Source organism: Siphateles boraxobius, unplaced genomic scaffold (genome assembly GCF_051911475.1).
Source record: "Siphateles boraxobius isolate OS27281-9 unplaced genomic scaffold, OSU_SipBor_1 24, whole genome shotgun sequence".
Taxonomy (NCBI): domain Eukaryota; kingdom Metazoa; phylum Chordata; class Actinopteri; order Cypriniformes; family Leuciscidae; genus Siphateles; species Siphateles boraxobius.
Window position 1 is genome coordinate 15,876,345 of NW_027508855.1, and position 27,739 is coordinate 15,904,083.

The 27,739-nt window shown below is 36.5% G+C and overlaps 1 protein-coding gene across 2 annotated transcripts; it reads left to right on the top strand.

Annotated features, from left to right (window-relative positions):
* The first annotated feature begins 1,275 nt into the window (after nt 1-1,275).
* castor1 (cytosolic arginine sensor for mTORC1 subunit 1) lies at nt 1,276-24,739 on the top strand. Of its 2 annotated transcripts, XR_013206888.1 has the most exons (10): nt 1,279-1,641; nt 9,228-9,298; nt 15,418-15,611; nt 17,906-18,041; nt 19,148-19,271; nt 19,564-19,674; nt 19,763-19,845; nt 20,884-20,978; nt 23,158-23,304; nt 23,601-23,721. XR_013206888.1 is itself a non-coding variant. In XM_077241656.1 (9 exons), exons 1-9 carry the CDS (start codon nt 1,529-1,531, stop codon nt 23,224-23,226), a joined length of 996 nt encoding a protein of 331 aa, XP_077097771.1. In that variant the 5' UTR covers nt 1,276-1,528; the 3' UTR covers nt 23,227-24,739. The 2 variants fall into 2 exon arrangements, 1 of the variants encoding a protein (XP_077097771.1); XM_077241656.1 differs by having other exon boundaries at nt 1,276-1,641; nt 23,158-24,739.
* Nucleotides 24,740-27,739: the final 3,000 nt, after the last annotated feature.

Sequence of the window (27,739 nt, forward strand, 5' to 3'; positions counted from 1 at the left end):
ATATATATATATATATATATATATATATATATATACAATTAAAAAAAATACAGTCTTGTTTTTAGACATTGTTCTCTTTTCTGTTGCATCATTTGGCAGTTTGACCTGTTTTTGAGGAAACTTTTATCTAAAATGCTGCTAAGCTTAACATCTGCAACTAAATTATGCAAGAATTAGCAGTTATCAGAATACTTTATCATGATGTCCTTGATTAGAGCACAGAAATTGAAAACTTCATTTTAGGTGTATAATAATAAATGCATACATTTCTGTTGACTTGTAATCTCTTCTTAAGGTGATGATACACAGGGGAACTTTTTGAGTAATGTTGCAGGGCAATGATATTTGCCTGGTTTAAATGAAAGCAGTATTTGCCTGGTTTAAATGAAAGCAGTAAGGTTTTGGAGTTCACTGCATAAAAGACACTTGCCTATGAAACAATGATTTGCAATTGTTTAATTTGATGCTAATGACATTGTATAAGTTAAGCCAAGTCACCTTTATATAGTCAATACAGATTGTTTCAAAACTGCTTTACAGTGATAACGGAAAAAAATATGACAAAGTTTGTTTCGGCTTTACAGCAGATCTAGAAAAAAAATTGTGTATAAATAATAGCATAATGTGGAGGATTTTATATTATTAAGACCTTATTGTAAATAAAAATCATTTAATTACATTTTTAATATTGTAGAGATTTGATATTTAAGATCTGGACTGAACATATTAACAGTTCATGCCCCTCATGAGCAGCTATTTTTGTGTAATTCTGCTGTCCCTTTAAGAACAAGGGGGCGTGTGACACAACTGCCGAACCAGTAGAAGAAAATGAACTGGAAGAAAGACAGTTAGCGGGAAACCAAGTCTCAAGGTGGGCGGGGCTTCACGCAATGGGATTTGATGGATCTAAATAATAATTTTCCTATTTTAGAATTAAAGTTTTTCTCAGTTGCTCCATTTGTACAGGTGTAAATTACTACCTGGAATGTTTGCTGAAGTGAAATACAGACTGCGTTGTCACGTGATACCGATTTCTTTTCTCAGCGCGACTCGGGATCGACCAATCAGATGTGAAATCACAATCACTTGTGATAACATCATATGGATAAAAATTTTTTTTTTAACAGCTTGCTAGGGTAGATCTATTCATGTGTCAGGTAAAGTATCTTTAAAATAATAATTAAAAATAAAAATGTTTAATCTACAAATATCTCCAATAAGACAAATGTGAAATGCACCTATGTGAATTTGAGGCTGAGGCTCCAAACGCCCCCTGGAGGAAGCCAACTGTATATCTAACTGTAAACAGTTCTTTAGATCCACTGTCCAATAATTTCTCGAGTCGGATTACATCGAATGTGTCACTCACACCAGCCAGCCACCAGCTGCACGAGGATGACGCGTTTTGATCGCAGCGTCTTGTGCTTGTAACATAACATAGGCGGATGATCTCGCGTAGCGTTATTTAACGCGACAAACCTGCACTGAATACATTGTCAACGGCATTTTCCTGGTGGACTATTAAACGATGGACCTGCACATCTTGGACCACAGGTTAAGGGTCACTTGTATCAGCAAATCTGGTCTGGAACATTACACCCATCCTCTGATCAAACTGATATTTTTAAGAAACAGGACGAGGTAAGAACAGTCAACGCCTGTATGAGTTTGCAAACATGTTATTACGCGTTGGATGATGCAATTAATATCTTGTCTAGGCACCAATTCAAGTAACGTTAACGTTATATACTTTGCAGTGCGTTCAACTGCAACTTAAGAGGCTCTCCCTGTTTTGGTTAGTTTGGAGAAATGATAAATAACCGAAGATCTCACATTATGCACACGAGGCCTTCGTAAGCTTACAGTTGCACTCTGATATAGCTAAAATGAAGCTGTTTTCATAAAGTGAGCAATTTCTTGTGCTCAGCTATGTAAATGACTTGAAATAATGGCTGTAACTTAAACCTAGTGCGCTGCCTACCTGGACAACATACCTTTCATGCAGGTTTTGACACATCTAATAAGTAAAAAAAAAATATTCAAACCATTAGAGAAAATAAAACTTTTCAATGTATAGGTCTGTTGGCCTATACATATCACGTATTTAAAATTATAGTGCTGAATAAAAAGTATAGGCTACAATGCATTTTCTAACTAGAGTGTGGAATATGCATTTCACAGTTAAACCATAATTTACTGAAACATCAAAACATTACTTTTGTCTGGGTTAATGTGTTGAGTTATACTTATGTAATTTTACACTTGAATAAAAGTTAGGGTTTAGGTAATATCTTTCTACATGGCACACATGGCCAAAGTGACATCTATGGAAAAGGAAGATTGTTTGCAGGGTTGTTTTTCTTCTTTACTTTTTTTCCTTTTCTTTTTTCTATGTGATTGTAAAATGTCGCCGATTTAAAGGGATAGTTCACCCAAAAATACTTACCGGTACTCACCCTCAAGTTGTTCTAAATCTGTGTATGCGTTTTTTTTTGTTTTTTTTGCTGAACACAAAAGAATATATTTTGAAGAATTTTGGTAACCAGACAGTTGACGGTAGCCATTGACTTTTTATTACAGTATTCATATTTTTTTCCAACTATGAAAGTCAATTGATACCGTCAACTGTCTAATGACAGAATAAACATTATTGGGTGAACTCCCTTGAAGTATTTTGTTGGGCATCTTGTGTCTTTAGTATATAGGGATAGGACGATTACCGGTTTCACTATAAACCACGATAAAATGTACTGACGGTTAGTATTATCGTTTAAAATTCAATTATCATTAAAACCGTGTTTGATTATCGCGATTTTAATAACTCACTATAAATCCTGTCCAGCCAGCAACAGTCTGACGCAGGCGCGCAATGTTGTTTTTGTTTTGTTTTTTTATTCAAGAAGGAATGGCGGAAGGCGGTGACCGTGTTCGGGAGATTTTTCAGCCTTTTAAGAGGGCCACAACTGAGGTGTGGTCATATTTTGGCATTTACAAAAATCCTGAGGGAGACTTAATCAAGGATGGTCACAGGACATGCACAAAAAAATTCGCTGCGATGGGGTAACGTTAAACACTTCAAATCTGCCGAGTCGTCTTGACCATCACACACTGTTGTATAGCGAACGCAAGGCAAGTTAACTTTGATCTCAATACTAAAACTACGTCTGGGAAATAATTGGGCACAAAGCGTTGTTTTGAGTTGAAATATTTTATCTCACTCACTTGAAATAAACTTGAAGCTTCCGCGAAGAAAAGTTTGCAGCAAGTGGCTTTGAGCCAAAGACGAACAAACAAGTTCAAACAAGACTATTAAGAGTGACATTTAAGAGATAATAATGTATATTCATTGTACACTTATTACACCGATTTTCTTTTACCACATAATTACGGGGGCATATTGAATAGAGATTAATGTCTCTATTCTTTCCTGTTAAATCCATTTTGTACAGCTGCTTGTTTTATTTGTTGTTTGTTGATTCTTAAATATAAAACTTGTTGAAATGTTTTCAGTGTGAGCATCAGTTCTTTTTTAACACTTTCATCTGGTTTTAACAAAACCGTGATAATATTGATAATCGCGATAATTTTGGTCACTATAATCGTGATACGAAATTTTCATACCGTCCCATCCCTACTGCTTAATGTCGTTGAATTGGCAGGGTTTTTTCAACTATGTGGAGACTTGCAGAGTTCCCACAGAGCTTAGAAAAAGATATGCGTTTGTGTATTCAATATGCCTTTTCTGGTTCGTTCAGCCATATCTTGTTGAACTTTCCAGAACCTTGAATGCTACAAATAATGCTCCAGAGTTGAGCATAGCACTTCCTAAGCCTAAATCTAAGCCCTTTTTAATCTTAAAATGCAGAAATATCGGATAAATAATTTGCGAATAAAGCACAGTGTCCACCCTGTGTATTCAAGAGAACAAAGTCATCACTTCTTGGGAAATTGGTGAAAAATATCTGTAATAAAAATGGAAGTTCCTGCAATGACGGAAACCACTGTGGCTTGTTTTCCTACATCATAAATGACTCTCAGAGTGCACATACGAAACGCAATAAAAACTCTCATGTTATCTTGCGTTCAGATGCCTGATGTTTGGAAACGCAAACATGTTAGACGCTTCTAGGTGGTCATTATACCAATTATCATTGGTACATTGGTCATTAATCTCATTATACCATTATATCAGACTTTGGCTTGGGTATTTCAGAATGTCCAAACCAAGAGATGCTGTGCAATAAAACTGATCCACTGGTTAGTCCAGTGAAGCAAAGACGTGTTAGTTTTTTGTTGCACATCGAGGGATTTATTTGGTAGGCTAAATGTGTTTCCATTGTAGTTTGTGCATGTCGTCTTATCGGATAAAAAAAGTACCCTCCTCAATTGAGTGCATACGGTTTTGTTTTTTTCGCATCTTGGTGTTTCCATCCATTTTTTTAAATGCAAGATGTAAGAATAGATGGATGTAAACATAGCTTGCATTGGTTCTTGATGTGTATTGCAACCAACTGTGACATGTTATGAGGGTAGGCGGTGACAACAATTTCATTTTTGGGTGAACTATGCTTTCAAAGGTCAGAAGGGGTGTCCCCACAAATACAAGATCTCATCTGTTAATGTTATTTTCTTCACATGTACAGTACAGCTATGAGCACGGTGACTACAATCTACATTCAAACGTATGAAATATTACATGGATATATTATAAACTTTTAGTCAGTGAGGCATCCTGAGACCATCCATGTGTGGGGTTGATTTTCATCCAAGGGAGTGAGCCCTCTCACAATTCTGCCCAAAAATCCTGCCATAAATGGTATCAAAACGTCCTGCAGAACAACTCCCAACAACCCAGGAGCAATTTGGTGATGATCCATGCATTTAACAGCATGTTGGAGCTCCATGTCACAAGGCAAGAAGGATTATGAATTGGCTCGGAGATCATAACTTTGACATTTTGGATCCATGGCCAGGCAACTCCCAGGATCTTAATCCCATAAATAGCTTGTGGTCAATCCTCAAATGGCGATTGGACAAACAGAAGTCCACAAATTGTGATCAACTCCAGGCACTAATAAGGCAAGAATGCATCACTATCAGTCAGGGTTTGTCCCAGAAGCTGATATCCAGCATGCCAGAGCAAATTGCAAACTTTTTGCATATTGAATTTTTATTTTTATTTTTGCCAATAAAAGCTTTTAAATCTTATGAAATGCCTATCATTGATTTCCTGTATACTATAGAACCATGTAAAAAATAATCTACAAAAAACAAATTTAGGTCATTGACAATACTTTTGGCCACAGCTGTACATGATTCATTTAAATAAAATGAAATTGTGGTTATGGCTTTGTGCAATTATCAAATTGCAAGGGCTCTGATTTAATTAAATATATATATGTGTCTCAGAGTGAAGCTCAACACTGTGCTCTTACACACATCCGCCGGTGTTTGCAGCGTTTCAAAGCGGCTCTGCTCTGTAGTAAATAAGCAGATGCAGTAAATGCTGTAGTAAATAATCAGCTCAAGTTTCGGGTCGCTTTAACATGCGTTCGGGAACACAACATGGCCAACCATCTTTCCAAACTAGAAATGAGGAGCATTTTCCAACAAAAGAGAAGCTTTTGGGGCTCCACGCGGGTTTCTATAGTAATAGTAATATTTATGTTTTTTAGTAATTTTTATATTTTCGTGTAGTAGTAATAATAATTAAGGGTCAAGCACCGAAGGTGTCTATGTACGAAACTGTTTTTGTATACTGCATCAACAAATTTGGTGGCATGATGCCAAAACGAATCTGAGGCTGTATCTCTGGAATGCTTTAGCATATAGACACCAAACGTTGCAGGTGTCATTGTCACCTCACTTTGACCACACCACATCAATTTGGTCACAGCACCACCTATTGTTAAAAAATAATAAACCATTAAATCATATTATTAGTGACTGTATTTATGATTTTTCAACCATTTTGGCTAAAATCATCTTAATAATCATTATTTAATTGCTCATTGTTGAAGTCAGTCTGATGCTCCCAGCTATTCTGTCATGACTTGCGTGCTTTCTTTGTGCTTGGCCCCATAATTGCTGCTTGCAGCTATATTTATTATTATAATGATGGTTGCACTATTTTAAGGTGACAGTTACATTGTACTTACTCAAATAAGTACTGATTAATATTAATTAACTATATCTACTTACTATAGAGTTACTGTTACTGTTAGGGTTGGGGATTGGTTTAGGTTTAGTTACTTGTAATTATGCATCATTTACTGTTATTACATTTACTATAGTAAGTGCATGTAGTCACGTGTAACGGCTTCACCTTAAAACAGTGGTTCTCAAAGTGTGGGGCTGCAGGGGGCGCAGGAGATCAGCAAAAATAAAAATAGCATTTAACGCTTTGCCTTAATTAAGCGGCATCAGATTTTTTAAAAGGTTAAAAGGGGAGAGCGACAAAACATTTTTGAGAACCACAGCCTTAAAAATAAATGTTATCTTATGATGTAGCCATATTGATTTATAATCACAAAATTTTGGTCAAATTGTGTAGCCCTACAAGCAAGTACAGCAAACCTGGAATTTTGTTGAATCGAATTTAAATCGCAATCACTATTTTTGTCAATGCAAAAAAAGACAATGCATGTGTATCTGTATCAGTGTACTGGATCCATTCATTATTTCTTAAAGTGACAGCAGCCTAATATTCCTGCTGTCTGTTTTTAATATTAATCAAACTACAAAAGACAAGAAAATCACTTGCTACTCTTGACTGAATAGCTTTTGTACGTTTTAGATTTATTAATCTTTAATTAAATACAGTGAAGATTATGTGCGGTGTTGTTTTACATTTGATTATTTCATTGAATATTTGTGCCTGAAAGCTACTGTTCGATACCTAAATAACCTGAAAAGCACTGTTTATTTTATTTGTGTCTTTGCTCTATTTTATTTATTTGTGCTGTTGCTTGTAATTTTATTATTTGTTCTTATTTTCTGTATTTTTATTTGACAGTAGTCAAATAACATAGCACATACCGAAACCGTGACCCTAGAACCGTGATAACCAAACGGTGAGTAATTTGAACCGTTACACCCCTACTCTGCAGTATATATACTGTATTCGTAAAATTACACGCATACAAACAATTCACATAATTATTAGTGAATGATACCCATTGTTACTTTTCTCATGAACATGCTTAGGACAACTAGGGTAAAATAAGGATTTTACAGTTAATAATGACTTAGGCTAAATCAATGTTCTGACTTGGGAAGACTTTGAATAGAGTGCACTAATATAGAAAACATAGTTCCCTGTCTTTTCTCACCATTCTGGAGGATGTTGCTTTAACAACACTCCTATATTTCTCTTTTTTCCAGAAGGCTATGGAGCTCTTACAGGAAGTTGAACCCTGGGAGCTCTAGATGTTGTTAGGAAGTGTGAGACTAGCTGACACAATGCTGCTGTGCTGAGTTAGCCCTGAGGGCCGGGATGTATTATTTTCCTTCTGTTTGGCCCCTGGATTGATGTGCCTAGTCATTAGGGTCCGGATTGTATTCCGCTGAGTTGCAGACAGCACATGAATCAGCTGCACTGGGCCTGCGGGTCGTGTGTAGCAGCTCTTCATTCAAATAGGGCTGGTGCACTAGTGGTCTGATAATGTTCAGTCTTCTTTAACTACAGTAGTTAATGTGAAAGAAAGTTAAACAGTGCTGTGTACCATGTTAGCGGACTACTGCAAGAATGAGTACTGAAGTCAAAGCAAAGTTTCTTAGTGGTTTCTATTGCAAAAATAAATAAATACAATTACTACACAAAACTAATGTTTGCAAGCAGTTTCAGTCATCATTCATTGTCATCGCACAGGGGAAAAAACACCGGGACAACATTTTTCATAGAATAATAAAGTCATACAGGTTAGTAAATTATGCCAGAATTTATTTTTGAGCGAACTTTAAGGGTGTTGTGAGGTCACAAAAGTAGTATGATAAAATTGAGAAAAAATAATAATATTATTCATTAGGTTAACTAATCAATGTTTTTGTTTACCTTTTTTTTTACTGTAAATGTATAAAGGTGTCACCTTTCAAAAGTTTGTGGTCAGCAATTTTATTTATTTTTGTGAAGAAATTTATATTTTTATTCACCAAGGGTGGATTAAATAGATTAAAAATGACAGTGAAGTCATTTATAATGTTTCAAAAGATTTATATTTAAAAATATATATATATATTTCGAGCTTTCTATTCATCAAAGAAACCTGAAAAAAAATGTATCATGATCATATTAAGCTGCACAGCTGTTTTCAAAATTGATAATGAGGAAAAAAACATTTTGAGCAGCAAATCAGCATATTAGAATGATTTCTGAAGGATCATGTGACACTGAAGACTGCTCAACTTTGACATGTATTAAAATAGAAAAGTTATTTTCAATTGTAATAATATTCCACAATATTAGTTTTTTGTGTGTGTGTGTATTTTTGATCAAATAAATGCAGCCTTGGTGAGCATTTAACTTGTTCAAAAAAATGTAAAAAATCTTACAGACCCCAAACTTCTGAAAGGTACAGTAGAGTATATTTTTTTAACTTACTAAATTAACATTATTAGAGTACATGACCGCTGTACATAACTAATCAATATCACTGTATTTTATCTTTGGTTTCAGTTAAAATTCATTACCCAGTCTAGATTTCATTTGCAATTAATTTTTTGCAATGAGCATGAATTTTTCAACAGCTCAAGAGTTCTTTCCCATGATTCCCAGCTGCTTCTCAGCTCTGTGGCTTAGACAATAGATCGACTGAATGAAGTGGAGCACGTTGTTCTGGGTTCCTGGACCGGCCCCTAAAATATTTGGGTCAAACCCCATCGTGAAGAAAGCAATTCACACAAACACACTATCTTGCGTTCTCTTCACCTCAAATTTATCAATCGCAACAAACCAGTTCAGCATCGACCGAAATGCAGAATCGTATGAATGAATTTCAGATGTTGGCTTCAACTTTAAGTGAAAGAAAAAACAGCTTTGACTTTTTCTGCAAAGAGGTCTGATGTGGTTTCTCTCTCCATCTCACGCCTCCATGCTGGAACACTCTTTACAACAATCTGCCATTGTTTTTGTCCATTTATGCAATGTCTGATCTGTCTGATTTGTTTTTCTTTCTCTCTCCCTTTATTTGTTTTCCCTCTCTCCTGTGGCTTTTCTCTTTCTCTCACAGATGCAAATTTTTCAGCCTCACAGAAACTCCGGAAAATTACACCGTTGTCCTTGATGAGGAGGGATTTAAAGGTAACACACACACACACACACACACACACACACACACACACACACACACACACACACACACACACACACACACACCTGGTCTCCTAATTATCTTGTGTTCAGTTGATGATGACACACATTGCCTTGGAATTCTGTTTGTTGTGATTCTATGTTGTCAACATTTGATCCTGGGGATTCATAATCTGACATTTCACACTGTACATTTCTAAACCCTGGGTTAACATTCTTATTTGCATCCAGCAGTGTGAACAGCCATGGTTGGATAAATACAGCAGAAAAAATATTCAGCTAGCATATTCGGTATTTAAATGCTTAATCTTTTTTTTTTTTTTTTTTTACTAAATTCAATTTAAAATCAATCTTTATTTGATTCATTACTTGAAACTGGATTGAAATGTGAAGAATATGGAAATGTGACATATTTGAACAAGATGGACAGAATAATGCTTACCATGATTTATTTGGCAAATAAAAAGGTTCATTATTCAAAATGATGCAGTGTGTATTTGAAGCAATAAAACAGGAATTATTATTAAAAAAAACAATATCAGTTCTTGATTTTTAAGTATGATTAAAATCTGCTCTATTAGCAGCACACACTAATCATTCATTTCATGAAATATTAATAGAAAACATGAAATATTGATAATTATCGTTACTTTCTACTATGTATAAAATATGTTTCTAAATATATATTTATAAATTATAAATATATTGAAATAACTCTCATGCTCACCAAGGCTACATTTCTTTGATCAAAATGCTATTTAAAAAACAGCAATATTGTCAAATGTTATTACAATTATTAAATCTTTTTTTTTGTAATTATATTTTATGTGTAATTAATTTTAGTTGTAATTATATCATATATTATTAAATTATTTTCTTTCAATATATTTTAAATGCAATTTATTCTTGTGGTGGCACTCCAGTCTTTAGTGTCACATTTTCTTATTTTTTCCCCCAAAATCATTATAATATGCTAATTTGGTTCTCAGTTGAAAATGGTTTTGCTGCTTAATATTTTATGAAATTCTTTGTAACTTAAATATAAATGTCTTTGCTGTAACTTTTGATCAATTTATTCAGCAAAGACACATTGAAAGAATACATTTATTTTATAAATAAATGTTTTTATTTTAACATTATTATTTATTTATTTATTATTAATAATTATTAGCAGGGCAAATGCAACTGAACTACAGACCCAATTCGACCAGCAGAATTATATCCTGGTTGTTATTGATCCCTGAAAAGATTCTCAGTCCCTCAAATGATCTCTATTGACTCTGGAGCATTGATCAGTGAACAGGTGAACAGTACACTGAGTTCTTGGCTGTTATTATCAAGCCCGCTGTAACCCTGTCCTTTGCCTCTGATCCAAACAGCTGTTTCCTCTGTGCTGACAAACCCCTGCGACTCTACAGCAAAAACCCTTTCCTTTTCTCAGTCTACAGGAAGGCAAAAACGATTATATAGGAACAAAGTTTCAGAGGCAGTGTTTGTTTGCAGGTGTTCTGATACGAGAACAAGATGTTTTCTTTCATTTTGAGAGGTCTGCATGTCTAAAATGGGTCACAGAATCACCCTGTTAATTTTTGATTTCTTACGCTGTCAAAGTGGCATGCCTGCCGACGAAAACCTTTGCAACTTCCTTCTGTAATTCTGTGTATAATTATAGACTCTGGATTGGTTAGAGTGTTAACACAATCAGTATTTGAGAAATAACTTCCCATTGTGCTCTGTGGTTTAGTCTGTGATACTGTAATCTCATTAGACTAGTTTCATTGCATAGGGTAATGCAACTAGATTTTTACATTTATCTGAAGAAAACATGAGTGTTGTTTGCTTTTGCAAAACTCTCTGCCATGATGCTAGAGTTTGTTTGCTTATCCTCCTCAGACCTGGTGTCCACATACGTGGACATCACATTTTTGGTTGTGTGCAGCATAATACTTAATTCTGTGTAACTGGAACATGTTTTTCACAAACGAGGACACTTACACTGCCATCTGGTGGCGTCAGAAGAGAAAAAAAATGAACATAAATAATTTAAAGATGGCGGAGAACACAGCTAGGTCACATGTCACGCAGCGACACCAGACCAAAACGTCCACAAGATAAAAAATCTAAAAACTTTTCATTGTTGATTCTTGTTAAGTTATGCATAGTAGTGTTGTATGATTAAAATGGCATGCACATTTGACAAACGTTTGTAACAATAAAGATTTACTATGCTGCTAAACTTGATGTCCACATATGTGGACAATGGGACTTAGCCTCTTTGAAACTGTAAAAGATGTTAGCAAAAAAATTAAAATTTGTAGTTGCATTGAGCTTCGTGACGCACACTGGCTTGCTCACTCGCGGCGCGCGTACACACATACTCTGTTACACAGGTTCAAACCTCCAGGGCATCAATGGCTGTGACCCAGGCCGGAGAGAGTGCACTCTGGCTGGGGAGTGAGTTCAATCTACCGTGGTGGATCTCTGAAAAACATGAAAACATCGCGCGCACGCACGCACACGCACACTCTCTCTCTTGCTCACTCTCTCGCGATCACGCACACGCACACACACACACACACACACACACATACACACTTGCTCACTCACTCGCGCAAAGGTCGCCCGAAGGTCCGTAAAAATGACAAAGTCCCAAAAAAATGCGGTAGGTTCAGAGCTCCATGCTCTCAGGTGGCCCGTCCTGGGCGGTGGTCTCAAAGCTCCAGGACCTTCAAGGCAGTGACCCACGCCTGAGAGAGTGCACTCTGAGTGAGTTCAATCCCCACCGTGGTGGAGCTCTGGAAAAAATGAAACCTCCAGGAAAAGACGGGCTGATTTTTCTGAAAAGTAACTCCCAGGCATGGCGCACTTCTCCTGGTTACAAATAAAGCCCATGGTGATGCTGACTGAAGCCAAGCTCTTAATAATGACTAAGTCTAAAAAGTAGCGGTGGGTTTAGAGCTCCATGCTCTCAGACCTCCCTGGCCAGCCAGGGAGGGTGGCCCGTACTGGGCCAGAGTCAGATTCGCCCGCCACCCCTGGAGCTCCGTCTGGAGCAAAGACGGTCCTAAAATGGACCTTCGGGATTTTGTAGAGGAGGTGGAGCAGCAGCCTTGCTGGGAACGAATCAAGCTCAAATGCCCATGCGGAGTTTGACTCTGGAGTCAAGCTTTTAAAAATGACAAAGTCCAAAAAGTTGCGTTGGTCTCAAAGCTCCAGGGCCTTCAAGGCATTGACACAAGCCTGAGAGAGTGCACTCTGGCTGGGGAGTGAGTTCAATCTCCACCGCGGTGGAGCTCTGAAAATCATAAAACCTCTAGGAAAAGACGGGCTGATTTTTCTGAAAAGAGCATCCCAGTCATGGCGCACATCTCCTGGGCACGAATAAACCCCATGGTGGGTTATGGGGCAACTGTTACACAGTCTTTCACACCGGTTAAGTGTGATCCACTGTTCCCACAGATAAAAAGAACATTCCTAGTTTGGAGAAGCAGAAGTTTTGAAGTGTTACAAAAAAGAAAGCAAATTTTCAAGTTTTTTTGGATATGTTTTTTATTTGGATATTATACAGGTCCTTCTAAAAAAATTAGCATATTGTGATAAAGTTAATTATTTTCCATAATGTAATGATAAAAATTAAACTTTCATATATTTTAGATTCATTGCACACCAACTGAAATATTTCAGGTCTTTTATTGTTTTAATACTGATGATTTTGGCATACAGCTCATGAAAACCCCAAATTCCTGTCTCAAAAAATTAGCATATCATGAAAAGGGTCTCTAAACAAGCTATTAACCTAATCATCTGAATCAACTAATTAATTATAAACACCTGCGAAAGATTCCTGAGGCTTTTAAAAACTCCCAGCCTGTTTCATTACTCAAAACCGCAATCATGGGTAAGACTGCCGACCTGACTGCTGTCCAGAAGGCCTTCATTGACACCCTCAAGCAAGAGGGTAAGACAGAAAGAAATTTCTGAACAAATAGGCTGTTCCCAGAGTGCTGTATCAAGGCACCTCAGTGGGAAGTCTGTGGGAAGGAAAAAGTGTGGCAAAAAACGCTGCACAACGAGAAGAGGTGACCGGAGCCTGAGGAAGATTGTGGAGAAGGACCGATTCCAGACCTTGGGGGACCTGCGGAAGCAGTGGACTGAGTCTGGAGTAGAAACATCCAGAGCCACCGTGCACAGGCGTGTGCAGGAAATGGGCTACAGGTGCCGCATTCCCCAGGTCAAGCCACTTTTGAACCAGAAACAGCGTCAGAAGCGCCTGACCTGGGCTACAGAGAAGCAGCACTGGACTGTTGCTCAGTTTTGCATGTCATTCGGAAATCAAGGTGCCAGAGTCTGGAGGAAGACTGGGGAGAAGGAAATGCCAAAATGCCTGAAGTCCAGTGTCAAGTACCCACAGTCAGTGATGGTCTGGGGTGCCATGTCAGCCGCTGGTGTTAGTGCACTGTGTTTTATCAAGGGCAGGGCCAATGCAGCTAGCTATCAGGAGATTTTGGAGCACTTCATGCTTCCATCTGCTGAAAAGCTTTATGGAGATGAAGATTTCATTTTTCAGCACGACCTGGCACCTGCTCACAGTGCCAAAACCACTGGTAAATGGTTTACTGACCATGGTATTACTGTCCTCAATTGGCCTGCCAACTCTCCTGACCTGAACCCCATAGAGAATCTGTGGGATATTGTGAAGAGAAAGTTGAGAGACACAAGACCCAACACTCTGGATGAGCTTAAGGCCGCTATCGAAGCATCCTGGGCCTCCATAACACCTCAGCAGTGCCACAGGCTGATTGCCTCCATGCCACGCCGCATTGAAGCAGTCATTTCTGCAAAAGGATTCCCGACCAAGTATTGACTATTGTGTGCATAACTGAACATAATTATTTGAAGGTTGACTTTTTTTTTTTGTATTAAAAACACTTATTTTATTGGTCGGATGAAATATGCTAATTTTTTGAGACAGGAATTTTGGGTTTTCATGAGCTGTATGCCAAAATCATCAGTATTAAAACAATAAAACACCTGAAATATTTCAGTTGGTGTGCAATGAATCTAAAATATATGAAAGTTTAATTTTTATCATTACATTATGGAAAATAATGAACTTTATCACAATATGCTAATTTTTTGAGAAGGACCTGTATATTATTATGGATATTATATTTTTTTATATTAATTTTGTTTTTCCATATCAATGTTCAGAAGTTGTACATGCAAGAGTATCAACGAAAAATGTTCAGGCACAGTGCTCAGGCTGTAAATAAAAGAGATTTGCACTTTGTTACACAATGGTGTCTTGATTTTTTTTTATGTGAATACAGACCCAGTGTCCACATATGTGGACATCATTTTTTTCAAAAAGTGCTTCATGTTCAAAGATAATATCTGGTTATTATATGTATTGGTCCCTCCTAACCCCAAAAAGCTAGAAGAAATCTACAATGCACGCCAAACCAAAGCTCAGGTCTGAGGAGCTTAATGGTTAAGGTCCAAAAAGATCCCAAGATGCACTACTGTTCACAGGTTTGGGGTCAGTAAGATCTTTTTTTTTATTTAGTATTTTTGGAAAGAAGTCTTTTGTTCACTGAGACTGCATTTGTTTGATCAAAAAAAAAAACGTAATATTGTGAAATATTATTACATTTAAAAAAAAAATCTATTTGAATATTCTTGAAAATGACATTTATTCCTGTGATCAAAGTTGAGTTTCAGCATCATTACTCCAATAACAAACTGTTATTTGTTGCATAGATTATTATTAGAGCATTTATTTTAAATAGTCACAATTTGTTTTAAATGTTTTTACTGTCACTTTTGATCAGTTTAATGCATCCTTTCTGAATAAAAGTATTAAATTCTTTCTCCCAAAAAAAAAATCTTACTGACCACAAACTTTTAGACATTATCATCCGCCAAGTAAAAATCACCCTATCATTCAGTGCAGAATGAGTTTCTCAATGAAGTTCTCCACTAAAAATATGGTGTTTTCTCGGCAAATGTCATAAAATGTGTTTGGATTGTAAAGGAAATGAATGTAAACCTGTTGTTTAAAACTGTTATATTTGATTGATACGGACTGATCCATCATCCTGTTCTTCCAGAGCTACAGCTGTCCGAGCACTTACAGGTGGAGGGCTCTACTTGGCTCCCGCTCAATGTCGTCTCCAATGGCAACGCCTCCAGCAGCTCACAGGCCGTGGGTGTCACCAAGATCGCCAAGTCCGTTATCGCTCCATTGGCTGAGCAGCATGTATCCGTGTTCATGCTCTCTACGTATCAGACCGACTTTATTCTGGTAAGCGAGTGTGTCTTTGAGATCATTGGCTATGTTTCCATCCACCAAATTTTGGATTATTGCATAAAAAGGCTGGATGGAAACGCCAAGGCATGCATAAATTCTAAATATGCACATAATTGTTTTTATCTGATAAGACATGCTCCTAAAATACGATGGAAAAACATTTATTGAATAAATCACGGAATGCGCAACACAACACTCATGTGACTTTGCCTCAAGAGTGGATGTGATTGGATAACTGGACTTACAGTAACATTGGATCAGTTGTATTGCACAGCATTTGAACATTTTGTTTGATTTGGTTTAATTCCCTCCCCAAAGTGTCTCACATGATTGAATTCTAAGGGTGTAACGGTACACAGAAGTCACGGTTCGGTGCGTACCTCGGTTTTGGGGTCACGGTTCGATACAAGTTTGGTACATTTACATGTCCGGCCCCCCCAGATTCCTTATTCCTAAAAATAAAAATGAAGGATTTGTTGATTTGTTTCTCTAATTGATAGATTGACCAATGCAGCATGGTAAAATCCAACAGCTGTTTTCAAACTTATTGCTTTGATTTAACGTTTTGTGCATAGCCTACGCTGTCATTTTCTTTGCGCGTGAGAGCTCATTAGCTTCCTCGTTTCTCGCGTCAAATTTCTTAAAATTGAGATGCCCTTCAAAATGGCTGAGTTCAATCAGTTTCCGAGAGTGAGGAAGCGAGGAATCATCAATTTGAGTATTGAGAAGCAGCCATTGTTTTGGGTTGGTGCTTGGATCCTGTCTTCTTCTGCTCTTTTTCCTGTTGTGGCGGTTAGCAAACAGCATTGCATTACCGTGCGTGCCCCATTCTGGATTGGAGTGTGGATCACCTGTGACTGACTGTATACGTTGTCTGACTATGCACTGAACCGTGACGTCCATACCGTGACGGTTCAGGACGAATACATGTACCGTTACACCTCCATTGCATTCCCAAACACCAGCATAGCACGACAGTTTATTGCATTTCGTCTGCGCGTTCTGAGATGCTAGTCATCTATCATGTAGGATAAAATAGTGGTTTCCCCGATTGCAGACACTTCCATTTTTATTACAGATATTTTGCACCAATTTCCCCAGTTTGGTTCTCTTGAACACAAGGGATGGAAACTTAATGTTTTCTATTTGAATATTCTTATAAAATGACATTTATTCCTGTGATCAGAGGAATGAATTTTCAGCATCATTACTCCAGTCTTCAGTGTCACATGACCCTGAAGAAATCATTCTAATATGCTGATTTGCGACTCAAATAACATTTCTTATTATCAATATTGGAATGTGTAAACTGTTATTTGATGTAAAGATTAAGCCTATCAGCAACCTTCCTAGAAATAATTGGATGAGTTTAGGCTGGAAGTTTTGTGTCAGTATATCCTTAATATTTATTCTTGCATGTCATATGACAGATTCTTTACATGTCACAACCCTCAAGTAGGAGAAGTTGGAGCTTCCATAAACTTTCCAACTTGTAGTAAATGTGAACCTTATTTATTTATTTATTTATTTTAGATATTGATAATTTTGATAACTCATGGCAGTAACGCAGCAGTATTATTTTATAATTAGGGCCCGAGCACCGATGGTGAGAGGAAAAGAAAGCAACAAACACAGAAGTGGAGCTGGCAGTCATTTGGCTGTACCCAGAGACACAGAACTGTGTTAATAAATAAAGTATTAAGGGAGCATGCTCTAACATCAAACACACCTGCTTGTTGTAAATGTTTTACAATTTAATGACACCTTTTTTTTTTAATACGTTGGTAGATGTGTAATGAAAGTGATGATGTCTGGAAATGTAGACATCTTTTTTTCTTTTTTTTCTGAATCCTTGACCTTGATTTCCAAAATTAAAACAGATTTAGAAGATGTGCACCAAATAGTCACCCACAGGGGGTGCTACAACAACAACTAAAAACATAATCTTCATAACTGTTTGATTCAATTTTGCATGGTTTTTTAAAGGTGTCCTTGTCATACATTTAAGTACTGAGAAATATGAATTAACTACATGCACTAACTATAGTGTTATGATTAGGTTTTGGTTTAGGATTATGCATAATTTATAGTTATTACTATAGTAACTACATGTACTGTAACATCTTTAACAAGGACACTGTAAAATCAAGTTTTTAAAGTTTTTTTTTTTTTTTTTTTTTATTATTATTTTTTTACAAGTGCTAACACATGCTAAAAATGCAATAACGCTACAAAACTGAAGTACAAAATAAACATGGCCACCTCAGGGAGTGCTGTTTGTGTTTTAGGTGCGGGAGAAAGACCTCTCGGTGGTGGTGGACACTCTGGTGGAGGAGTTTAATATTTTCAGAGAAGAGGGGGGAGAGTCAGTGCCTGTCCACAGTCAGGACGCCTGCAATGGCCTTCAGCGAAACGGAAGAGAGGGTGAGACTGGATAAAGGAAAGGCTTACACTTTTGGTTAAAGTTTTGGGGTTGGTATGATGAAAGTAGTCTTATTCTTACGGAGGCTGCATATATTTGATAAGAAAAATACAGTAAAACTGTATTGTATTGTGTTATATTAGTACAATTTTAAATTACTTAGAATATATTTTAACATAAAATTGATTTTTATTGTCATATTTTCTGCTCAAGAAACATGTCTTATTATCAATGTTGAAAACCCTTGTGCTGCCTAATATTGTTATGGAGACAGTCATATTTTTTTCTAGTATTTGACTAGTAGAAAGTACAGAAGTACAGCATTTATTTAAAAAAAGAAATATTTTGTAACATAAATGCCTTTACTGTAACTTTTGGTCAATTTAATGCATCCTTGATCAAGAAAAGTACTTAAAAAAAATCATACTGGCCCCAAGCATTTGAATGGTAGTGTATTCACACATCTAGCCCTTAACCTTTTTTTTTGTTTGTTTTTTGTTTTGAAGAGGACAAATAATGTGAAATTGTAAAATGTAAATTTTTAAGAATAGTTCATTATACTATGGAAACATACTGTAGTTTTAATATTTCAAAACTTCCTCCCTGGTATAAAAAGATCTGGGGGGAGATTTACTAACATCTTTTAAAAAACGGTATAAAAAAATACTGTCAGGATTTACTAAAGACACGCAATGAAGAATTAGCCCTGGAAAGATGCGGACAGAGTTAATTTTGCAGCTGACCTTATTGCAAATGCATTTGTAGGAGTTTCAGATGCAAAAATGTATGGGAGGAAACTATTTAAATGAATCATGCAAGGTGATTTACTAAGGCTTGCGCTCGTCAATTTACTAGTATTTACGCCACCGCCCCAAAAAAGCATGTCTGAAGCCAGATGCTAATTTAAATTTAATTTAGTTTAGTAAATCTGGCCCCTGATGTCATTAACACTTGACCTGCACCCTTTTCTTTGTATAATTCATAATTTTACAAGTGTTTTGTATTGACACGTTGATTCAATACCAGCTAGTACATTTAAACAAGTGTTAGTATTCCAAGTGGTAGTATTGTTTTTGATAATTTAAAGTGTTATTTTGTGTGTGTTCAGTTCCGCATGCGACAGTTCATCCAGTGCTGATTCCTGAGAATCAGTTTTGCGTAATGAGTTTGGATCCGGATACTCTGCCAGCGATCGCCACCACCCTCATAGATGTTCTGTTTTACTCGAACGGGTATGAAACACGCTGCTGCAAAGGCATTTTCACTGCTATGAATTTTGTATTTCATTTCCACCTGATTGGCACCAACAATAGCAGGCCCAAATTGATTGGCATTTACTGCCACCAAGAGGCGTCTTGAACTAATTTCAGTTTATCACACAATTTGCCTGCTTATATAACTTGCATACTGTAAATTTTCTAAAATCCCATTCCAAAGTAGTCCATTTATTGAAATAACAAAAATTAGCGTTTTTATGTGTGCGCTGTTTTCATTGAGTGTATTTCATGCATTTTTCTCCTCCAGTCATAAAGAGGGCGCCAGTGTTGATCAGGACATGGCATGTATCAAGTTCTTCTCCTTCTCTCTGATTGATGGATACGTCTCATTGGTGATGGACACAGAAGCACAGAGACAGTAAGACCCTCACAGAGTTATGAACGGGTGATATCAAAGCTTTTTTAGCTGCACATTGCAATAAAAACCAAATGTGTGTTTGTGTCAGATTCCCAGCTGATCTTCTCTTCACCAGCTCCTCTGGTGAGCTCTGGAGGATGGTGAGAATAGGAGGGCAGCCTCTAGGCTTTGGTGAGCTTTCTTTTTAGACACATTCAAAGGCACCATGTAACCTTCAACAATCCCACAATGCATTACAGTTAGCTCAGTAAAAGAAAATAAAAAAATAATGTACTTGCAGTACAATTCATTCAGTATTGCAAGGTATCAATATGAAAATGCACATGTTAATAACTGTCAATTGTCAATAACTAAATTTATCGTGCACTTTGATCTTTAAAACTTTCCAGACCTTTTACATTTACAAACAGCTATATTACACACTGCATGAAATTATATATCCGAAAAACATAATAGGGGCACTTTTAAAGGTGTAGTATGCAATTTCTGAGAATTGTTGCTGACCACTGTTGATATTTGAAATCAAACCCAATCATAAATGCATGTTTGAGCTGTTAACTGAAAGCAACTTGCACTGACATATCTTAAAATATGTCAGTGCCATTGATTAGTCTCAAGATGCACACCAGTAATGCTTTTTTTTTTTTTTTTTTTTTTGGTAAGGCACATTTATAAAAGCTACTTGACTGTCCTAATTGAACTAAGGAATAATTCTGTCTTAATCTAAACCCTGCCTGTGAAACCAAGGCATTAAATATTTGTTTACATGCATGTAATGTGAGCATAACCAGCATTAGAGAACTGTGAATCTGCAAATGTGTTGTCAGATTGACTCCTAAAAGTCAATATTTAACAGCAAAGGGGTTAAGATGACAACAAAAGTTTGGGAATCCCCGGCCTAAAATTTTCTCTCATGCAATTCACACGTAGTCAACGTTTTTTTATGACACATAGTTGCTGACTATGACAAGCATTCAAAATCAGTCATTTAATATTTGTGTGGAAACTGTGATGCATATGTTTCAGGATTAATTGATAATGAATATACAAAGTTTTTAGTTAGGATGCCTATGTAATGTAATGTTTTTCTTTCTGATCCAACCACTAGTCCGGACAATAGCGAAATTGGTTTAGCTGGGCGATAGAAGAAAAATAAAGTTTGATTTATTCCAAATATCGACTGTTATCTCTCTCTGTCTCCTTTTGCAGATGAATGTGGAATAGTTGCTCAGATCTCTCAGCCTCTTGCAGACAGTGATTTATCAGCGTATTACATCAGCACCTTCAGCTTTGATCATGCTCTGGTAAGTTTTATATTTTCTCTCTCTTTTTGTTACTCATAATGTTTGAGCTTTATGTAACAGTCAACCGATATGGGTTTTCTACACATCTAGAGATCAGGGTGCCCGATGTTCAATATAATACAAAATAAGTGCATTATTAATTTGGGTTGATTTTGTGATTTACTGACATTACAGTCTGTGGAGGTCTAGAATGCATAGTTTAGTGCATTTATGTTTAGTATATTTGAATCATTTTTGATATTTACATGACATTGATCAACGGAAGGACAAGTGGTTGCCTAGTAATCGGCAAACAGCAGAATTTCAGAATATGCTCTGATTGGACGATTTCTGCAACACCGCCTTTGTTTATTTCCATTATGTCGTGTTAAATAAGTTTCCTATTCTTTTCCACTTTTCTTAGAAATCCATACATTTTTTTAGCAGAAACTGTTTGGTTCCTCATTGGTCACAGGACATTCTTACTCATCATCAGATAATCAGCATTATCACCTGATATTAAAACATGATATCATAAAAACCCTTTTCACAGACTGATTATCAACATTACAAATCTAGCAAAGTTTTTAATATTTAAATGTAAAAAAAATGTATCCACATTTATAACGCTATACTTCATGTTATTTTACCTTGGCTGTAAATGAAAAAAAAAAAAAGAATTTACTATGCTGTGAGGGTGTTTCGGTTACACTTTATTTTAAGGTGTCATTGTTACAGTGTAATTATATATTTAAGTACTGAGTAATATTAAGCAAATACATGTGCATACTATAGGGTTAGGGTAGGATTAGGATTTGGTTGAGGGTTAGTTGCATGTAATTATGCATCATTTACTGTTATTACTAAAGTAACTACATGTAACATATGTAACAAGGACACTGTAAAGTAAAGTGTTACCGGTGTTTCTATTACAATGGAGGGAGTGACAGCAAATTTGACATGACTCTCTCTCTCCATTATTTTTATTTTTTTTCCTCTTCTGGAAAGTCATGGAAATGGTATAACAGATTTTTTTTTCTTTTGCTAATGCAAATACAAAATGTATGTTTTCTGTCGTCTCCCATTCACCGCTATAGAATTTTACCCAACTACTGTATGACAACTTCTGCTTCTGAGAACACCGGATATGTGAAAAGGGTCTGATTGGTCAATCACAACAAAATCTACTAAAATCTTAGGGTACTTCAAGAAAATTGCTGACAGAAATAGTTTGGCCAGTTCCTCAAACTACTGGTACTATAAGGTCATGTGTGAACATACAGTTGTGGTGGCGGGGACTTACTGGCTTGCACTGCTGAATTACATCAACATTAATGTACTCTATATAGCGGTTCTGTGTATGGCATGTCCATGCATTGTGAAAAACTTCCCAAAATACCCGGACGACAGCATCGTGTCTCTCTGATTTGAATGCATCATGATGGAAGCTGCTTTTTTTTTTCTTGAGTGTCGGGCTTAAAAAAAAAAAAAATATATATATATATATATATATATATATATATATATATATATATATATATATACACTGTATATACTGCCTTTCAAAAGTTTGGGATCGGTAAGATTTTTTATCAAAGAATCCAGAAAAAAAATGTGTACATAATGGTTTTCAACACTGACAATAATAACACACATTTTATTTTCAGCAAATCCGCATATTTAAATGATTTCTGAAGGATCATGTGACACTGTAATTTATTCCCGTGATGCAAAGCTGAATTTTCAGCATCATTACTCCAGTCTTCATTTTAAAACATATTCAATTAGAAAACCAGTTATTTTAAATTGTCATAATATTTAACAATATTACTGGGTTTTTATTTTTTTTAGTGTAATCAAATAAATTTGGTGAGCATAAGAGACTACTTTTAAAAACATTAAAAATCTTACCGATCCCAAACTTTTAAACGGCAATGACTTACAAACCCTTTGTTTTTGGAACCGAAAGTTGAGATTTTTCGCTTGCCACATAACCTGCTTTCTGGAATACACTGATCCACATGAGATGAGATCATGCGTCTCTGTTTACGCCAATCATAAAAAAAAAACACACTTTAAACGAGTGTGTGTTGTTCAGCTTAAAGCATGTGCCACCCCTAACAAATATTGCATATGTGGATGGGATGTGATAATCCCTGTGTTTTTGTGTCATTTAAATCGAAACCTTTTCTTGTCTCAGGTGCCAGAAGAAGATATTGTGAGCGTGACCGAGATGCTTCAAGCTCATAGGAAAGACATGTCCAGTTGAGGCTGCGGTTAAATGCATCTTCAGCTTGAAGACGGTAGAAAAAGACCTTCAGGGTGGATCTTGTTTGAGCCACTAACACAGTATTATACCACATGACTGTCTTATAACCAGAGGTGCTTCAGTCATAGCATTCGAGAAAAATTACAAAAAAAGATAAGGCCTAAACATTTGCTTTTGCTGAAACAGCAGTGCTGATTCAGTCTCATTACTGAGAATAGAAGTATTCACACGACTGCTTTGAAAGAACATTGATGCAGCATTTTTATGCTAGACAGTTTGAAGCACTTTTTTCCTCAATGGAATTGTAAGATTAGAGGACGCTATTGATTTTGGACGTTTATTTCTTTATTGCAGGGGTACTTATAATACAAAACCAGCAATCCCTGTTTGGTTTACCTGCTACCATTGTTCCGCAAAAAAATACTTTGAGTATTGTACAAGTCTTCCAGTGTTGCCAGAATAGTTTTTTTTTTCTCAACGTTACCCTGTTTGAGGTCAAGCAAAAGGAATTGTAATCAGTGTAGCAACTTTTGGTGTCTTTTAAACATTGCACTTAGAAAAACAGTTACTGATGGTGATTATACTGATCACATTTGAATGAGCATTTCTAGGGGGATTCTTTTGTTTAAATTCTTGTTTAATTGTTTTGCGAGCTCTAAACATGCCCAGCTCTAGTGTGGCCTTACAGTTTCACTTGCTATTTGTTTAATGTCAGAATAGGCTGCTGTTTTGTGACCTATTTTAGTCACTACTAGTGAACCAAGCACAAATATACACACAAATAGTAGTCAAATAGCCCTGTTGCGATAGTTCATTTAACCTTTTGATTGCGGGGCCCAAAAATAGCTTTTAAAATTACATTGAAAACTTTTTCTAGCTATCTTTATAATGAACTAATGGAGAATCCTAGCTGCAGGGGTTTATGCAATGAGAAATGCCCTAATTGATTTATATTTTGTTGGCACAATCACTAATAAATCCAGGAATCAGAACTGGTAAATGAATGAAGCTCTTTCTACAGAGACATATATCTTTGTTACAAATAAGCTCACTGTTTTGGAAGAGCTGCTGAAACAGAAACACTAGCATCTATGTATAGAATATTAGATTAATAACTAGGGTTACTGTTTTGTGTGTAACTCTGCATTTGCAAACTTTTTTTTATGTTAACTTTTTTTCTTTATATAGTGATATAGGGTTCTCTGATATAGCTTTCAGGGCACTAAAGCAGCATTAGAATAATTGTACAAGTGCTTTTTGAGATCATTTATTTTGACCTAATTTCTACAATATTGGCAAAGACCAAGGTTACTGCTGTGCAAAAACTTGGTTTGTAAAGGTCAGTAAAGATTCTGAGCATTTGTTATTCTTTCTTGCTTTTTGTAGACTGTGCATTTAACTAATGTCATTTTTGGTACATTTTATACAGTGTCAAAGGAATTACATAACACATTTGTAACTGCTGCTTGATCAATAAACAATAAAAAAAAAAAGATGCATGAAATGCCAAAAATAGCATTTGTCAAAATTGTGTTTAAAGAGTCATGCATAGTCACAACACTTGGAATAACCTTATAGTTAGATGTGATCACTTTAATATGCATGCACTGTTTATATATATATATATATATATATATATATATATATATATATATACACATACACACACTCACCTAAAGGATTATTAGGAAGACCTCTTCAATTTCTCATTAATGGAATTATCTAATCAACCAATCACATGGCAGTTGCTTCAATGCATCTAGGGGTGTGGTCCTGGTCAAGACAATCTCCTGAACTCCAAACTGAATGTCAGATTGGGAAAGAAAGGTGATTTAAGCAATTTTGAGCGTGGCATGGTTGTTGGTGCCAGACGGGCCGGTCTGAGTATTTCACAATCTGCTCAGTTACTGGGATTTTCACGCACAACTATTTCTAGGGTTTACAAAGAATGATGTGAAAAGGGAAAAACATCCAGTATGCGGCAGTCCTGTGGGCAAAATGCCTTGTTGATGCTAGAGGTCAGAGGAGAATGGGCCGACTGATTCAAGCTGATAGAAGAGCAAATTTGACTGAAATAACCACTCGTTACAACCGAGGTATACAGCAAAGCATTTGTGAAGCCACAACACGCACAACCTTGAGGCGGATGGGCTACAACAGCAGAAGACCCCACCGGGTACCACTCATCTCCACTACAAATAGGAAAAAGGGGCTACAATTTGCAAGAGCTCACCAAAATTGGACAGTTGAAGACTGGAAAAATGTTGCCTGGTCTGATGAGTGTCGATTTCTGTTGAGACATTCAGATGGTAGTGTCAGAATTTGGCGTAAACAGAATGAGAACATGGATCCATCATGCCTTGTTACCACTGTGCAGGCCGGTGGTGATGGTGTAATGGTGTGGGGGATGTTTTCTTGGCACACTTTAGGCCCCTTAGTGCCAATTGGGCATCGTTTAAATGCCACGGCCTACCTGAGCATTGTTTCTGACCATGTCCATCCCTTTATGGCCACCATGTACCCATCCTCTGATGGCTACTTCCAGCAGGATAATGCTCCATGTCACAAAGATCAAATCATTTCAAATTGGTTTCTTGAACATGACAATGAGTTCACTGTACTAAAATGGCCCCCACAGTCACCAGATCTCAACCCAATAGAGCATCTTTGGGATGTGGTGGAACGGGAGCTTCGATTCGAGAGTAACCGGAGGACTTAGCCAGCGCAGCTTCTCAAGAGTAGCTGCACGAACCATAGACATAATAAATACAATGTATTTATTATGTCTATGAGGAGGCTAGCCTCCCTTGGTATATCAACCAATCATCGACGAGATGTAAATTATGTGATATTAGTTTGACCTGCTACCGCTGATGGAGAGTAGAGATATTTAATATTTGATCACAGACAAATTGACTAAACTACCATTCAAACAACAGCTACAAATAAAAAATGAAGGAAGACCCCATGCTTAAGTTGGATAGGCTACAGCAATCAGCTTCACTAAACCACCGAACGTGCTCTTTTAACATGAACATTTAAAATTTGCAAGGATGGATTTTTTTGTTTCAAGTGACAGACTAGGATTAATTTATAGGTAAGGTAACTTCTATTTATATTGTTTTGATGTCTGTGTCGTTTTCTATAAATATTCAGGTCTATAAGTGACCAAAAAAAGCCATGTAAAAGTAGTTAAAGAATCCGGCCTCTAAATTTTTGTGTGCCGCCTCTATTTTAAAACCCACCAGCCGCCACTGCTTTGCAGTGATAACTGGAAATTAATACAACAAAGATTATTTTTGGCTTTACAGCAGCTCTAGAAGAAAGTCATTGTCCAGCTTTTAATTGATTAATTTCCAGTGTAATCATTAGTTATTAACTCAGGGGTCACTTGCACGACACTGTTTTCAACTGAAAACAGAAAACCTTTAGGCGTTTGGGTGGCCTGAGAACGCAAAATTTGAAGTGGGTTTCAAAGTGTACGTTTTTGAAAGCGATACCGTTATCATCATCAAAAACTTGAATTTGTGAAAATAGTGAGGTATGCGTATTACGTGTTTAGTCAATAGCAAGCAAGCAAGCAACTTTATTTATATAGCACATTTTCAAACAACAGACGTTGCCCCAAAGTGCTTTACAAAAATAATAACATTAAAATCATTCAACAAAACAAAGTGGCAATTGATGGAGCTGATCTCACATTCCAATAGGTATCCGCTTTTGAATATGTGTGCGTGGGCGCACAAAGTTGCATAATACATGATATGTGATATATTGACATGATATATGTCTCATGATATATGTCTCGTGTCGTGTGTGTGTGTGTGTGTAAGGTCCTTCTCAAAAAATGTGCATATTGTGATAAAGTTCATTATTTTCCATAATGTAATGATACAAATTAAACTTTCATATATTTTAGATTCATTGCACACCAACTGAAATATTTCAGGTCTTTTATTGTTTTAATACTGATGATTTTGGCATACAGCTCATGAAAACCCAAAATTCCTAAATCTAAAAAAATTAGCATATTTCATCCGACCAATAAAAGAAGTGTTTTTAATACAAAAAAAGTCAACCTTCAAATAATTATGTTCAGTTATGCACTCAATACTTGGTCAGGAATCCTTTTGCAGAAATGACTGCTTCAATGCGGCGTGGCATGGAGGCAATCATCCTGTGGCACTGCTGAGGTGTTATGGAGGTCCAGGATGCTTTGATAGCGGCCTTAAGCTCATCCAGAGTGTTGGGTCTTGCGTCTCTCAACTTTCTCTTCACAATATCCCACAGATTCTCTATGGGGTTCAGGTCAGGAGAGTTGGCAGGCCAATTGAGCACAGTAATACCATGGTCAGTAAACCATTTACCAGTGGTTTTGGCACTGTGAGCAGGTGCAGGGCGTGCTGAAAAATGAAATCTTCATCTGCATAAAGCTTTTCAGCAGATGTATGAAGCATGAAGTGCTCCAAAATCTCCTGATAGCTAGCTGCATTGACCCTGCCCTTGATAAAAC

Coding starts and splice junctions, on each gene's coding strand:
- castor1 (XM_077241656.1), top strand. CDS start 1,529: ATGGACCTGCACATCTTGGACCACAGGTTAAGGGTCACTTGTATCAGC. Junction 18,042..19,147: donor TCAGCGAAACGGAAGAGAGG/GTGAGACTGGAT, acceptor GTGTGTGTTCAG/TTCCGCATGCGACAGTTCAT. Junction 19,675..19,762: donor GACACAGAAGCACAGAGACA/GTAAGACCCTCA, acceptor TGTTTGTGTCAG/ATTCCCAGCTGATCTTCTCT.